Here is a 16,538-nt window from a genome sequence, read left to right as displayed (position 1 = left end):
GAATGCCTAGTAGTCGGGGTGACTGGAGTGTAGAGTTTATGAAGGGGAGCAGTACATAATAGAAACAGAAAGGTAGGTGAGAGCCAAATTGTGGAGGGCGTTAAACATCAGACTAGTTAAAGAGTTTTTTATCTTACAGGCAATGGGGAGCCACTGAAGGTTTATGAGTGAGGAAGCTACACAATCAGGCCAATGCCTTAGGAGATCATTCTGAAGCTTCAAACAGTCACTGAGTGATGTGGGGTAGAATCAATCAAAGAAAAATAAATATTTGGCCATGCCTTCAGTCAAGGCCTTACTGAAAATAGTAATTCCCCTCCCTGATTCTCAATTTCCTTCTTTGTAAAATGACAGGAGTTTGGGCTAGATTGTCTCTAAGATCACTTTTAGATCTGACATTCTGTGAGGATTTAAAGAACTCTTTGAGGACTTTTCAAATAAAATGTGCATTTTCATAGTGATTTAAGATTCTACAAAGTGTTTTCCTCAAAACAACCCTGTGGGGCAATGAAATCCTTATTTCCATTCTACAGATGAGGAAGCTGAGGCTCTGAGAGGTGAGGGGCCTTGACCTAAATGCTAGAGAAGTAGCTGCTTAATGAGAATATGCCTTGGTGCTTCAACTTAGCAAGCGCTATGAGATGTAAAAATAAAACTTCTTTACTACATGCTTAGATAGAAAGGAGTTTACTTGCCCAAAGCCACAAGTGCTAGGGAAGTTTCTGATCAATTACCTTCAATTATTATTTTCAGCTTTAGGGAGATCCATCACCTAATAAGATTCTAACTAGGTGCTAAATGCTATAAATTTCTGTGCCCACAGCAAAGCCCTGACCATTATGCCCTAGTTACAGCTCTCTAGTTGCTGCTAAGACATTTGAGCTTGCTGTGACAATCCACACCAAACCTAATCTACCTTACAGCACTCTGCAGTCTGACAGTAACGACAATTACAGGTAAGGCACTCTGCTCCCCATGTCTGGCTTAAAAGAGGAGTGGTGTGTAAGAATGGGAAAAAGGCACCAGGCTAGAAGTCAGGAGAGATGGCTTCATCCTCACTAGCCCTGTGCCTCTGGGCCAAAATGCTTCGTCTCTCTAAATCTCAGTTTCCTCCTCTGTAAATGGGGAAAATGGTATCTGCTCTGCCTTCTTCACAACACCCTGGTGAGGCTGTGTGAATCTTATGGCACACTAGACATGGGCACTGTTATCGTTATCTGACTAGCCAATCTGCATTGATCTCCCAATTCTGTGACTCCTGGGTCTCAGCTAGAAGCAAAGTTTGCTCGGCTCTTCCTGGGCAGGTTCCCCAGAACAACAATGACCTTGTTGAAATCTTCTGCTGTTGCCCTCATCTCCTTCCAAGTCTTGTTCAGCAGCTGGATGCATATTCCAAAGAGCTCCTCAAATGCTCGGTCATGAGTGAAGAACATTGGGTGGTAGTCATTCCGTCCTTCATTTGCTGTGGAAGAAAGAGGATATGGGAAAAGGATGAGAGCCCCTCCCTAGGACCTAGGTCTAGAGTCTCTGTGGCTTCAAAGGCAGAGGGGAAATGTGGCCAAGAACCACAGGAACTGCTGTGTAAGATGGGTCTGAGCCTCACCTGAGGACTTCTCTCATCTCTAAGTTTCTCCTCACTCCTGACCACCCCACGTCTCCTGATACAGCACAGGATGCAGGCCCATCAACTGCCAGAGGTGATTCATTCTTAGTCTCTAGTCAGAAGTACCAGCTCACTATCTTTGATCAGCTAATATCTTATCCAGCTGATTCCTCTTCCCAAGAACAGGGTAGAGTCTCTCGACTCACATAGGGGGGTCTGGCCACTGATCCTCCTTGGGACTATGGAATGCTTCCCCGACCTACCCTGAGGTCCTGCATTTCCTTCTCCTTACCTCCACTGAGGGTGTAAGAGAACAGGTGAGCTAGTGAGAAAGCAGTTCAGTCTCATCTCAACTAGGGCTAATCTTTTAGGATATAGGGATGGCAGGGGAGATAGTAAAGAGTCAAAAGACCTGAGTTGGGTCTTTACCAGTTGTGTGGACTTGGGCAAAACCCTCATAATTTCTCTGAACCTGAGATTCCTCATCTACAAAATAACCACTCTCCCATTTTTGCATTTTAAGGGTAGAGAAAGCTTTCCTAACAATAGCCATGGGAGACAGATCCTCATTCTGTGGATCATCCAGTTAACAGCAAAATGGCAGAGTTGGTATCCTAACTCGCGTTCTCCTGACACTCAAGCCAGAGTTCTTCTCTTTACACCACACTGAATCTTCAGGAGGCAGTGACAACACAGCCCCACCTCACTCATTCTCTTGGTCACTCTACTCTCACATGGCCACTATGCCGGGGGTGTGCATAGCCCAGAGCACTGGATTTAGAATCAAAAAGTCTGGATTTGAGTGCTGACTCTGCCATTCATTAGCTCTGTAACTGAGAAAATTACTTAACCTTTCTATCCTCGGTTTTCTCACCCGTAAAATGGAGATAATACTGGCATAACCTGCCTTGCAAAAATGTTGTGAAAGTAAATTGAATATACATAAAACACTCTGACATGTGACCAGGAAGTACACTGTTATTCTTGTTTGCACAGTGAAGGGTGGATGAATGCAGCAGTGCCAGAAGACTTACGCAGCTCTCCAACTTGCAGAATCTCACAAAGCATTTTGGTGAGCTCAATGGCACTTCGACCAAAGGGACATTCATGCTTGTCCTCCCGACTGCTATTCTCCAGGACAATCTGCCAAGAAAGAGAAATAATTAGGGTGCGACAAACAAAGCCAATGCAACCAAGATTAGGAGGGAAGCAGAAAGCTGGAAACAATTTTTACAACCAGTGTCTTTGATAAAGGTCTCATTGCTAAAATATATAGAGAACTGAGTAAAATTTATAAGAACACAAGTCATTCCCCAATTGATAAATGGTCAAAGGATCTGAACAGGCAGTTTTTGGATAAAGAAATTAAAGCTATCAATAGTCATATGAAAAAATGCTCTAAATCACTATTGATTAGAAAAACGCAAATCAAAGCAACTCTGAGGTACCACTTCACACCTATCAGACTGGCTAACATGACCAAACAGGAAAATGATAAATGTTGGAGAAGATGTGGGAAAATTGGAACACTAATGTATTGCTGGTGGAGTTGTGAACTAATCCAACCATTCTGGAGAGCAATTTGGAACTACACCCAAAGGGCTACAAAATTGTAGCCTGCCCTTCAATCCAGCAATACCACTTCTAGGGCTGTATCCCGAAGAGATCACACAAATGGAAAAAAGGACCCACATGTACAAAAATATTTATAGCAGCTCTTTTTGTGGTGGACAAGAATTGGAAACTGAGAGGATGCCCATCAATTGGAGAATGGCTGAGCAAGTTGTGGTATATGAATGTAATGGAATACTACTGTTCCATAAGAAATGATGAGCTAGTGGACTTCAGAAAAACCTGGAAAGACTTACATGAACTGATGCTAAGTCAAGTGAACAGAACCAGAAGAACATTGTATACAGTAACAGCAACACTGTGCAATGACTAACTTTGACAGACTTACCTCTTCCTAGCAATGCAAGAATCTAAGACAACTCCAAAAGACTCATGATGGAAAATGCTATCCACATCCAGAAAAAAGAACTATGGAGTATGAATGCAGATCGAAGCATACTATGAGCTCTCTTTTTTTTTGTTTCTTCTTTCTTGTGGTTCCTCCCATTGGTTCTAATTCTTCTTTACAACATGACTAATGTTAAAATGTTTAATATGATCTATATCAGATTGCACACCATCTTGGGGTGGGGGGAGGGGGGAAAATTTAAAACTCAAAATCTTATGGAAGTGAATGTCGAAAACTAAAAATAAACAAATTTTTAAAAATGAATAAAATTTTTAAAAAGAGTGCGAAGAGAGACAAAAATCTGGGTGAAATATGATTAAGAACCATGGTCCAGGACAAGCCTTTTTTTGTCCTTACCCGGATATAGGTATCCTGATGGACTTTGGCCAAGTAAAGCATGTTGTCCAGAGCCAGCATCCCTGGAGGAGTCTGGGTAAAGTCCATCGCTGGGTTGATATGGTTCTAGCAGAAAAAAGAAACATGACATGAACATTAGCACCTCTCAGTGTACTTCCTCAACCAAAGGGAAAAGCTCCTATGAACAATCCTGTGAAACCACTGCCCCCTTCCTCTAAAGGCTATGCTCAGCTAACCATGCCAAACTTCTTATGACTAGGTTGATATCATAGTGTAATGACTCTGTTTAAAAGTTTTGTAACCTTGGGCAAGTCACTTCACCGCTGTAAAATAGGAATAATAATCCCAGTACTACCTCTTGGGACTACAGTGAATATAACATGTACAGACTCTATAACCTTAACATGCTATGTAAATGGTAGCTATAATTCATTTGTGAAAGGACAGCTCTACCTATGGACTCAATTATGGGGTTCAAGGCTTTTTTTGTTTGTTTTTGGGGGTTTTTTTGGTTAGGCAATGGGGTTAAGTGACTTGCCCAAGGTCACACAGCTAGTAAGTGCTATGTGTGTGAGGCTGGATTTGAACTCAGGTCCTCCTGAATCCAGGGCCGGTGGTCTATCCACTGCGCCACCTAGCTGCCCCTGGGGTTCAAGTTTTACACTTGATCTGGCAAACTCCTAGGAGCCTAAGGCTTGTAAACATGTAGCCCAAAGTGTAGGGAACAAGGCTGGAGGTACAGGCAGGAGAGGACCACTGGGGTACATACAGTGAATCCCAGCATCTTGTAGTCCTTGGTGTACATGGCTTTTCGTTTCTCTGTCCCACTGCCAGCGACGCTTGTAGGGTCAGTCTCCGCATCAAATGCAATTCGCCTTAATTCAAATATGATATCTCTCTGTGCCTGAGGGAAAACAAACATAACTGCTCAGATACCTAAGGTATGCTTGGGAAAACAAATAGCAGGGCAGCTTCTTTGGGAATTCTGGTCCCAAACTGTATCATTGGTAGTGCCATCTCTCTTCTTCATTTTAAAATTTTTACTGATTTCTTTTGTTCATATATCACCTTCATTTGCCAACATATTCTTTCCCCATCCAGAGAACCATTGCTTATGACGAAGAATAAAAAAAGAAATACAGAATAAATTCCACAAAAGTAACCTCTACAACAACCAAATCTGACATTATATGCTGTGTTCACCACCCACTGTTCCCCACCTTTGAAAAAAAGGAAGAGTGCTACCACCTCTTTTTCAGTACAGTAAAGAAAAACACTAGGCAAAGTAACCCCTTCAACTTGGTTGATTAGCAGTGTGTTAGTACCAGATCTTAATGTTCCCAGGGTTAGGTAAAATAAGTCCTAGAGATGTCACTGGCTAGGAAGGGTCAGAAATAACATATACTTGAGGCTTCTCATTTCCCTGGTGGGAGGGCAGAGAACAGTATCACTGGGTCTAGCATTAACCTGATCATTAGGGTCCATCTTGGTCATCATCCTCTCTTCCAAAAGGTTAAAGGTCAGGACTTGAAGTACATAGAGCTGATGAGCCATCTCGGTTTTGATTGGGCGGTTACCCCGAATTACATGCTGAAAAATCCAAAGGGCAAGGAAGAGAGGATTGAATGAAAAGACCTATTACAGAAATCTTTTATTTGTCCTTGAGTGATTCTGTGTTGCACTCCCCCAAGAACTCATACCAAAACTGCTCTTCTTAAGATACCCAACACTGCATCATACACTCCCCACCCCAGCAGAAAACCTTGACAAATACTTTATCAAGAGAGCAGAGGCTCTTAATTCAACAATTCAAATCACCTCAACATTACCTTCCATTCTCTCCTCCTCAGCTCTGGTTTTGTTGGAAGAGATGGCCCTTTTCCTTGTCAATGCCAAGCCCTTTTTACTTGCACCCTTTATATCATTCATTCCCTTTCATCTCTCCAGGATCTTCTCCTTTAATAAACCCCTTTATTTTCCCTAATTTTCTTTGAAAAACTTCTTCATTATTCTTCATTATTATGAACTTAAACACCACAATCATGAACATTTTCATATAAAAACAGAAACAAGAGGAGTATATACAAAATAGTGAATATGCAGCTTGGTTTTTTTTTTTAAAAAGTATATAAACTCACAAAGCTATCCTGCTTGTCGGTATCTTCCTCTGAACCGCCTTCTGTTCTCTTTAGGGCATTTTAAAAATGTTCCAATGATACTTTTCTTTTTTCTTTTTAGGGAGCATTATCACTAGCCTCCCTCTCCCCTTCCAATTTTCTTTCCTCCCCCCAAATAAAAACAAAAACTCCCACCCTTGTAACATATACGGATAATCAAATAAAATAAATCCACCCATTGGCCATCTCCAGAAGTGCATAGCTCATTCTACACCTTTAATCTATCACCTTTCTGTTAGGAAGAGAGAACACGCTTCACTGGGAGATGGGTGGCCTAGCAGATAGAGTGTTGGATTTAGGGTCAGGAAGACCTAAATTCTAATCCTCCCTCCAACACTTACTAGCTGAATGACCTTGAACAAGTGACTTAACCTTGGGCAGCCCCAGTTTCCTCACCTGTAAAGTAGGAATAATAATAGCACCTTCCTCACAGGGCTGTTGTGAGGACCAAACAACATACAAATAATACAGGTTACATGTTTTGTAAGCCTTAAAGTACTCTAGAAATGTTAGCTCTTAGTAACATCATCATCAGTTCTCTGAAGTAATAGCCGGTCATTGAATTCAAAATAATTTTTAAGTCTTTCAAAATTGTAAGTTGTTCTCCTGGTTCTGTTCACTTCATTCTGTATCATTTCATGCAAGTCTTACCAAGTTTCTATGAATACATCCCTTTTGTCATTTCTTGTGGTATAATAATATTCCATGATATTCATATGCCATAATTTTCTGTCATTCCCCAATTAATGGGCACTCCAGTTGTTTGCTACAGCCAAAAAAGTGCTTCTCTTGAATATTTTTGTACATATGGGTCCTTTCCCTTTTACTTTGAACTCTCTGGGGTATCTGCCTACTAGTGGTATTGCTGGGTTAAAGAGTGCAGTGACATTTTAGGTAGTGTTCTAAATGTTTCCCAGCTGACCCAATTCTCAGTTATACCAATAGTGCCTTAGTGTGCTGGTCCTCACATACCCCTCCAAAAATGGTCATTTTTCCATTTTTTGTCATCTCTGCCAATCTGATGGTGTGACTATGAACTGGTCTAACCATTGTGCAAAACAATTTGGAATTACAAAGAAAGGAAGTAAAATGTCCATAGCCTTTGATCCAGAGTTCCAAATGCTAGACATCTACCCAGAAAGAATGCTCCCAAAGATACCAAACTATTTACCGGAGTATTTTTTAGCAATAAGAAAAGAACTAGAAACAAAGTAGGTACTCCTCAACTGGGGAATGGCTAAATAAGTTGTGATACATAGACGTAGACTATTACTGAGCTATAAGAAATGACAGATATGAGGAGATCAGAGAAACATGAGAAGACTGAGATGAAGTGATTGCAATGCAAAGTAAAGAGAACCAGGAAAACAATATGTGTGAGGACTACAACAAACTAAAAGGAAGAACATTAAAATGAATCTGAGCGCAACATAATTATATATGTCCAAGCTTTGCCCCAGAGAAAGGATGAGAATATGTACCTCCCTTTCACTACAAAGGGGGGGGACAACTGTGGAATGTGGCATGAGCCATTAAATATAGTCAATGTGTCTGCTCATTGGTTTTGCTAAACTACCTTTAAAAATTTTTGGTAAAAGGGAAGAGTTGCTGGGGAGCAGAGGGGAGCAACACTATATTCCAAAATGACTGTGATGTCAAAACAAAAGGCATCAATAAACTTTACAAAATAAATATTTGTTGAACAGAAGAGCCATATCTGAATGAGTGAGAACTATAATAACTTCTATAATACTTTTAAGGTTTACAAAGTACTTTCCTCACAACAATCCTGTAAGACAGTTAAAGCATTATTATCCCCATTTTCCAGACGAGGAAACTGAGGCTCAGAGTGGTTAAATCACTTGCTCAAGGTCACACAGCTAGCAGGACAGAGCCAGGATTCAAACCTTACCTTCTACACTGCTCTTCAATAGACAGATACAGTTTTAGGGCCACAGTTTCTCTCCTACGTACAAGGACTTTCTCTCTTTTTAAGAGATGATCTTGGCTCTTTCATACAACTTCTCCACATGAGAATGACCACAGGCTCTTCCTTTCCTTTCCTTTCTGTGTAAAATCTCAGGAGAAGGCCCCAAGCCCACTTACCCACTAAGGATATCTCTAAGCTCTTTGACATACCACAGAGATAGGCCCTGAGCCCCTCACTTCTGGTTGACAGTTTTGTATTTCAGAAGTCTTTGATACCACTGATATCCCCTACAAGCTGTCCCCTTCCCAAAAAACAATAGCTGTGTATCACAAACTTACATTCAAGATTATGTTCCGAAGGTGCTTCTGTGCAAATGCATTGGCCATATCCTGTTGAGAAAATTAAGGAAAGCATGAGGTGAAAGAGATGGACACACATAGATCAAGTTAAGGATCACTGATTTAGCGCTGGTTGGGACATTATAAGTCATCCTGTCCAATCCTCTCATTTTACAAATGAGGAAACTGGGCCAAGAGAGCTTAAGTGATTTGCTCAAAGTCTGCAAGCCACAGAGCTGAGCTCAGGTCTCCAGATCTGAAATCCATTACTCGTTCCACTGTCCATGCTGCCTCCTTCTATGGACCCATCCCACCCCATTAACTGCTATCAGGGTGAACACATCATGTGGAGCATACATGCAATTTCATTCTTATTCTTGCTATCATTTTCAAGTTTTTCTGTTGACATGGAAATAGGAATGTGCAGTACAATGAAGAAAATTCAGTTGGTTGTTTTTAAACAAAAAACAACTACATTTTTATTTCCCAAACATTTTTTGTGCAAGTCCAAATAACTCACAATGTAAACCAGTGTATTGTCTTCAAAGAGAAATGTGAATTGGTTCAGTCTGAGAAAGATGTTATGAGGAAATCAAATGGACACTTCACACAGAAAACAGATGGTCAGCAGACAGTGCTGCTCCCTAAGCTACGACGGATACAGGGGACTGTGGCTACAGCAGCTTCCAGCCAAATGTTGCTTCTAAAAGCACCAAGAGGGAATGTCCTTCTGGTCCATGTCCTACCTCCCTCAAATCTACTTCAGAGAACTCATATTTCCTTGGTGCTTTACAACTGTCCTCCCCAAAGCACTACAAGGGAGACACTGGCAGTAGTTTTGTCCTTATTCTCCAGAGAAGAAAGTTTGAGAGAATTTCATTCTAGTGGCGGAGGGAGGACAAGAAGTGGAAGAAACCAGCAAGAATATTAGATAATCACAAAGTAATTTCTACTTTGTATTGGAATCACAGATCTTAGAACTAAAGAAACCTAAGAGATCCAGGCATGACAGAACTGGGCTTTGACACTCCCTGGTGCTCTGACCCTGAGCATCTCTATCATTTCACCTCTCTAGGCCACATTTTCCTCATCTGTAAACTGGAAATAATACCTAGGACAAAGAAGTGTTGTGAGCCAAGAACTTTGCACGTATGACTCCTTTATTTGTTTTTATTTTGGCCTATGTTTTCATCAGGACAGAAGGGCAGGCTCTCTGTATCTCAATTGTCTTAGAGCTACTGGTAGAGGAGTACAAGTTGGGGCATGAGAAGGTCAGTGACTCCCCAAGGGTCACATGAGCAGGATCACAGAGGCGGGGCTTCATTTCAGCTATTCTTAGTCTCTCAAATGAATCTGATTATCATCATCATCATCCGGTCTGATCTCTTTTTATAGAGAAGGGAACTGAGGCCCAAAGAGAGAAAATGACTTCCCAAGGTCATGCTGGGTTCACATTTGGAGGCAGAGATAAGGCCAGAAGCTTGATGAGGGTCCTGACCCCTTGTCTAGGGAGCCACTCCTGCCTTACATTTTCCCCCCTAACAGATTTACCTTCCTAACTGTATTCTATTCCTACAAGTGGGTTCACATTTCATTATTCTAGCATTGCTGGGGAATGAGCTATTCCACATGACTGGATTTTCAGGTAATTGAAATTTTCTCCTTTTATGTGCCAAGATATAATTTTTTTTAATTTTAGCTCACCCTGCCACCCCAAAAGAGCAATTTTTCTTAAACTTATTATACATCTCACACCCAACACAATGAAAATGATTAACCTTTTCTTAGGGGCTCCTCGTTATCACTATGATGATCAGGTATTGCTCTGGGCCTTAACAAGCGATTGATGCCTTTGCAGGCCTTTCTACTGAACCTTGCTGGGCTTTTTGTCCTTATGCTTAGTGATCCCAGAAAGCCAGGTTTTACAGTTCTGTCATTCTGACTTCCCTCTCCTGCTCTCAGGATGTCTTCAATGCTTCCAATCTGCTACCTTATTTTATACACAATTCCAAATTTAGGGACACAATGCTGGTTCTACTCCTCACCTATGGAGTAAAGTATGCTTGGGTGCCCCTTCTGAGAGGCAGCCAGGTACTGTGAAAAGAAAATTCAGAAAAGACCAGCTAGATGTAGCCACCTCCAGGCAACTAAAGCCTCTCACAGAAATGACTCAATCTCATGAAGCAGTAATTAGTTAGCTCACATTTATACAGCACTTGAAAACCACAAAGTGCTTTACATTTATTATCTGTAAGCTATTTGAAGGACCAAGTCATTATCTGTTTTTGTATACCCAACACCAGGTCCTGGGTCTGAACAGTATATGTGCATAAGATTTGTTGAATGGAAATGAATTTCAGTGATCCTCCCAATAATCCTGGGAGGTGGTTGTATGACGACTATTATCCCCATTTCACAGACGAAGAAATTGAAGCTAAGAAAGGCTATGTGACTTGCCCAAGGTCACACTAACAGTACATAGAAAAAATGGGACTCCAAAGCAGGCCTTCCCACTCCAAACCCCATGCTCTTCACAAGCTTGCCGCCACCTCTAGTAAAGTGGAAAATAAGTTATGCATTACATCTGACCCTGATCTTCCCAGGCTGAATATTGGGGCCTACGTAAAGGCAGGTGCTGACTGGGTGTGGAGACGTGGATACAATGTATACAGCCCCTCAGACTGCACAGTGCATATGCCCTCCTTCACGGCCAGTTGGGCCCTCCCCACCCAAAAGCAGAGACTGTATCTTGGGGGAGCTGGAGCAGGGCCCTTCCAATAGGGCAGAGCTACTTACAGTAACAGGCAGGTCTAGAGGATTAAGGAGCTTGTCCTGCCGGCAGAGAGCAGAAAGCACAGAGAGAGGCAGACAGGAATTAGCTTTTAGCTTAGGAGCAAAACAAGTACTGGGAAGGAAGAAGTTAACACAGCAAAGCCATACAACAAGGACAGACACAGACAGATGCATTGACACCCCCAGTCCTCCAGCCAAGAGTATGTCAAAGGGTTTGGATAGTCCCATGTGGATTTGGACTGGCACAATTAAGAGAACAAATAATAACAACTTGGGTGTTTGGATAGCACTTGAACCTAATTCCCCTAGTGCTTTTACATCTATTATTTAATTCCATCCTCATTAACAGCTTTGTGACATAGGCAGGACAGATATCATTACATATATTCTCATTTTACAGATGGGGACATTGAGGCTCAAAGAGGGCTAATTAGGTCACCAAGGGAGCCTCAAGCAAAATTCCTGAAATCCTCTACTTAAGGGCCCCATTTTACTGCCTGGCCTTGAAACCTGCTTCTTGGATAAACAATTTCTCCAGAAGAGTTACAGAGCCATAGACTGCTGGTGCTAGAAGGGAGGACCTAAACCCCAAATTTTTATATACTGGGGGAGCTGAGCCCTAGTTAGGATATGTGAGAGTCCCTCTTGTTCGCAATAGGGACTTCACACCCTCCTTCCCCCTTGACATGAAGATGTCCCTTAGAACTTGGAGCACAGATCAGGAACAAGGCAGGAAACTGAAGGATCACAGAACTTTAGAGCTGGGAGACCTTAGAGATCACCTGGTCTAACCACCTCTCTTTTGACAGATGAGGAAATAGGGACTTGGCTGAGGTCACCCAGGCAGAGCCAGGATTCAAACCGAGCTCCTTTGACTTCAAATCCATTACTTTTCCATTATGCCACGCTGTCCCAACATATGAAGGATGGAATGAATTTGGGCTCTTTCCTTTGCAGAAGAAAATTCTCTTAAGAGCCTATGTCTCACGTATGACAGTAGCCACTGACCAAAAAAGAGTGAAAAAGCTATTTATGTCTAAATTTATTTAAATTGTTTAAAAAAGAAAAGGCAGCCACACACCTGTCTCTTGTCCTCAGGTGCCTTCAGGAAAAGTGCATTAATCAACGCAATGGCATAAGTTTGGATCTCTTGGTTAGAGCTGTGGGAGAATAGGAAGCAGAGGGTGATTACCAGATTCTAAGGGGCAAGATAATATCTAGGTAAGATTTTTAAAAATATTTTTATTTCATTAAATATTTCCCAAATACGTGTAAAAAAATTTTAGCAATCATTTTTTTTCAAATTTCGAGTTCCAAATTTTCTCCCTCCTTCCCCTCTAACTCCTTGAGAAGGCAAGCAATTTGGTTTTAATTATACATGTGAGGTCATGCATGCAAAACATGGTTAGCCATGTTGCAAAAGAAAACACAAACAAAATAAAACAATAAAAATAAAGAAAGTTTAAAAAGAATGCTTCAATCTGCATTCAGAGTTCATCAGTTCTCTCTTGGGAGGGGGATAACATTTTTCATCATGAGTCCTTTGGAATTGTCTTGGATCATTGTCTCAATCACAGCAGCTAAGTTTTTCACAGTTGATCATCATTACAAGATTGCTGTTACTGTCCTAATTCTGCTCACTTCACTTTGCATCAGTTCATTTAAGTCTTCCCAGGTTTTTCTGAAACTATCCTGCTTGTCATTTCTTATAGCACAATTGTATTCCATCACAATCATATTCCTCAATTGATGGGCATCCAATTCTCAATTTCCAATTCTTTGCCACCACCAAAAGAGCTGCTACAAATATTTTTGTATATATAGGTTCTTTTCCCTTTTCTCTGATCTCTTTGGGATACAGACCTAGTGGTATTACCAGGTCAAAGAGTATGTACAGTTTTATAGCCCTTTGTGGATAATTCCAGATTGTTCTCCAGAATGGTTGGACTGGTTCACAACTCTACCAACAATGCATTTTGTCCCAATTTTTCCACATCCCCTCCAGCTTTGTCATTTTCCTTTTCTGTCATGTTAGCCAATCTGATAGATGGGAGGTGGTATCTCAAGGTTGCTTTAATTTGTGTTTCTCTAATCAGTGTTGACATTTAGGCGCATTTTTTCATGTGACTATTAATAGCTTTGATTTCCCCTTCTGAAAATTGCCTGTTTATATCCTTTGACCATTTATCAACTGGGGAATGGCTCTTATTTTTATAAATTTGGCTCAGTTCCCTACATATTTGAAAAATGAGGCCTTTATAAGAGAAACAATATAAATTCTTTCCCCAGTTTCTTGTTTTTCTTCCAATTTTGGCTACATTAGTTTTGTGCAAAAGCCTTTTAATTTCAAAATTATCCATTTTGCTTCCTGTAATCCCCTCCATCTCGTTTGGTCATAAACTCTTTGGGGAAGATTTTGAAAAAAAGGACGAAAAACACCATTACAACAAAACAACTCTAACCTTACTCCCTGCCCCTGACCAGAATACAGCTCTGCCATGCACAATAGATACTAGATGCCACTGTCCTTTGAGAAGGTTCTAGGCCAAGGTCGACCTGGGTCAGTCTGGTGGTTCAGATTGAAGATTAGAATGAAATGAAACATTAGTAGACCATCTAACACTTAACAGAAAAGATGTTTAATAACAATGGAGCATGGAAGAGATATTCAACAAGGACACAGTACCGGTTGAGGTAGATGAAGCCCCCCACCTTTATCCACAGACAGACATGCTTCTGGTCAGAATGGTGTGCTGACTAATAGCAGTGGGATGGCCATCAAGTCTGAGGGGTTTCTACTCCTTCTAGACGCCAAGTCTGCAACTGAAACCTTAGTCTGCTGAACCATTCAAGCCTGGAGATTAGCTTGGAGAAAAACTAGACTAGCCTACATGGGAGGGCATCAGGTAGATGTTGCTCCTACTACAAATGAGATGTAAAGTGTCTCCTGGGTCAGATGGTAGGTACCCTGGGTAATAATCTTTACTCAGCCCAGAACAAGGGAAATACAGCTATTTTCTATGACAACCCTCAGCTCAACCTCATAGATTCTTTAAATGTCAGAGCTGGAAGGGGCTTTAAAGTTAGAAGAGATAGTAAGATCCTCAATTTATAAGTGGAAAAACAAGCCTAAAGAGATCTTGTGACTCACCCAAGGTCATATAGCTAGTTAGCAGCAAAGTCAGGACCCGAACACAGGTCTCCTGGCTCTTAGATCAGTGATCTTCCCAACACATTACACTGCCTGCTCATGGGGAAGGGGAGAGGAAGGGTTTAAGTATTTATTAAGCACCAATACGTGCCAAGCACTGTGCTAAGTGCTTTGTAAATACTATCTCACTTGATCCTCATAACAACCCGAGGAAGGGGCCATTATTACCCCCATTTTGCAGTTTAGGAAACTGAGACAGACAGATGTTAAGTGACTTTCCCATGGTCACAGAACTACACTGAGAACCTAAGACGATCAGCAGCTAAATCAGAGAAAAAGATAAAGGGTCCATATACACAGAAATATTTATAGTAGCCTTTTCTGTGGTAGCAAAGAATTGGAAAATAAGGGGGTACCCAGCAACTAATGGCTAAATAAATTATAGTACACAAATATAATTGAATATCATTGTAGTATTAATTAATGATGAAAAGGACAGTTTCAAAGAAACCTCAAAAGACCCGTATGAAAGGTAAACAGGACCAGAACAATGTATACACCAACATTATACAAGTGAATAACTCTGAAAAGCTTCAGAATGCTGAAGAATTCAATGACCAATCATGATCTTAGAGGACCAGTAATGAGGCCTGCTGACAACCTCCCACAGAGAGGTGATGGGCTCAAGATGCAGAATGAGACACGTGTTTTTGATGAGGCCAATGTGGGAACCTGTTTTGCGTGACTGTACATATTTGTTGTTACTAGGTTTTGTTTTTCTTTCTTTCTTTTTTTTCTTCTATAGCTCAACTAGGACAGGGAGGTTAAGGAGATGGAAAGGGAAAATCAAAGTTTCTTAATTAAAAACAATTTGATTTTAAAAAGGATTAGCAGTTAACACTGATCCAGCTATCTTGGCTTCCACCATTATTAGTCAGGCTGCTCACCTAGTCTCACTTTACAGAAGAAACACTATGCAGAAAGCTAAAATGATTAATGAAGTGTGAGGCTATAGGAGTTATAATTTACATTTGTATAGCACTTTATAGTTTAAAGGATGCTTTCCTTGTAAGCCTGTTCAGTAGGTAGTGCAAGATTACTATTATATATATTACTAACATTTTATTGATGAAAAATTCAGGCTCATGGTGACAAAGAGGCTCGTCCACAGTTGTGTGGCCAGGACAGGCATTTTGCCTCTATGTTCAGTGTTCTTTCCACTACCCCATGCCTGCCTCAGAACATTTCAGGATGGATTTCCCAGTCTATGGCTTAACCCAATGAATCTGCTTGCCGGTGTGCTCTGCAAATTCTGGGAAAACGTCCAATGCTGGGCTAACAGGCAGAGATGGAAGCTGCAAAGAGAACACAGCACAAGGCATGCTTTTCTTTTACTGGGAGGGGTGGATCACAGCTAACTGAAAGTACAGTCCTGAGGGGCCCATATACTGCTGCCCACATCCTCTCGAAACCATGCTTTATCAGAATCCTGGCAATACTGACTATGTCAGTGAGGATGGAACAGGGGTCAGGAAGGAATCATTGATGGGTAAGTGTTGATTTGCAGACCAGCTGCAAATGAAGAAAAGAGGAAGCAATAATAGTAGTGTTCCCAGGCGTTCACTTGTTTCATTTCCTGGGAAAAATATTTATAGAATGTAATAACAGTTACCACTTACATAGTGCTTTACAGAATTATCTCCTTTGAGCCTCACAACAGCCCTGATAGTGCACCTGTTATTCCTGTTTTACAGATGAGGAAACCAAGCCTCAGACACCGACTAGCTGTGTGAACCTGGGCAAGTCACTTAGCTTGTCTGCCTTAGTTTCCTCAACTGTAAAATGTTGGTAATAGCACCTACTTCCCAGGGTTGTTTTTAAAATTAAAAGACAATATTTGTAAAGGTCATAGCAGGGTGCCTAGCCCATAGTAAGCACTTCATAAATGCTTATTTTCTTCCTTATTTCAGAGGTAATTTGTTAATATATGCAAGAACTAGGACTTGAACTTGGGTTCTCTAATTCCAAATCTATTGCTCTCTTTATCCCAACACTCATCTGCTACATTAACCAGCTTGAACCTGTTTCCTCACAGGGCTGTTGTAAGGAAAACATAAAGCATAAAGCACTAGACAAGTGGGTACTGTACCACAGCTGTTTCTTGGCAGT

General features: G+C 41.1%; 1 protein-coding gene across 6 annotated transcripts in view; it reads right to left on the bottom strand.

Annotated features, from left to right (window-relative positions):
* Positions 1 to 16,538, bottom strand: part of ELMO2 (engulfment and cell motility 2) — a 51,737-nt gene that overhangs the window by 9,502 nt on the left and 25,697 nt on the right. For 5 of the 6 annotated variants that reach the window (XM_078150054.1, XM_020965453.2, XM_078150053.1 and 2 more), the window contains 7 exons: positions 12,300 to 12,378; positions 8,426 to 8,476; positions 5,448 to 5,570; positions 4,750 to 4,884; positions 3,981 to 4,085; positions 2,638 to 2,746; positions 1,326 to 1,462 (listed from right to left, as the gene is read on the bottom strand). In XM_078150054.1, the coding sequence (XP_078006180.1) occupies positions 1,326 to 1,462; positions 2,638 to 2,746; positions 3,981 to 4,085; positions 4,750 to 4,884; positions 5,448 to 5,570; positions 8,426 to 8,476; positions 12,300 to 12,378 (739 nt within the window). The remainder of the gene's footprint in view (positions 1 to 1,325; positions 1,463 to 2,637; positions 2,747 to 3,980; positions 4,086 to 4,749; positions 4,885 to 5,447; positions 5,571 to 8,425; positions 8,477 to 12,299; positions 12,379 to 16,538) is intronic. The other variant, XM_078150056.1, reaches the window with a different exon arrangement.

The sequence above is a fragment of the Phascolarctos cinereus genome, unplaced genomic scaffold, assembly GCF_003287225.1.
Source record: "Phascolarctos cinereus isolate Bilbo 61053 unplaced genomic scaffold, phaCin_HiC Scaffold_2;HRSCAF=192, whole genome shotgun sequence".
In the NCBI taxonomy this organism is placed as follows: Eukaryota; Metazoa; Chordata; class Mammalia; order Diprotodontia; family Phascolarctidae; genus Phascolarctos; species Phascolarctos cinereus.
The sequence above is the reverse complement of the archived record's forward strand: the minus strand, read 5'-3'. Positions and strand labels throughout refer to the sequence as shown.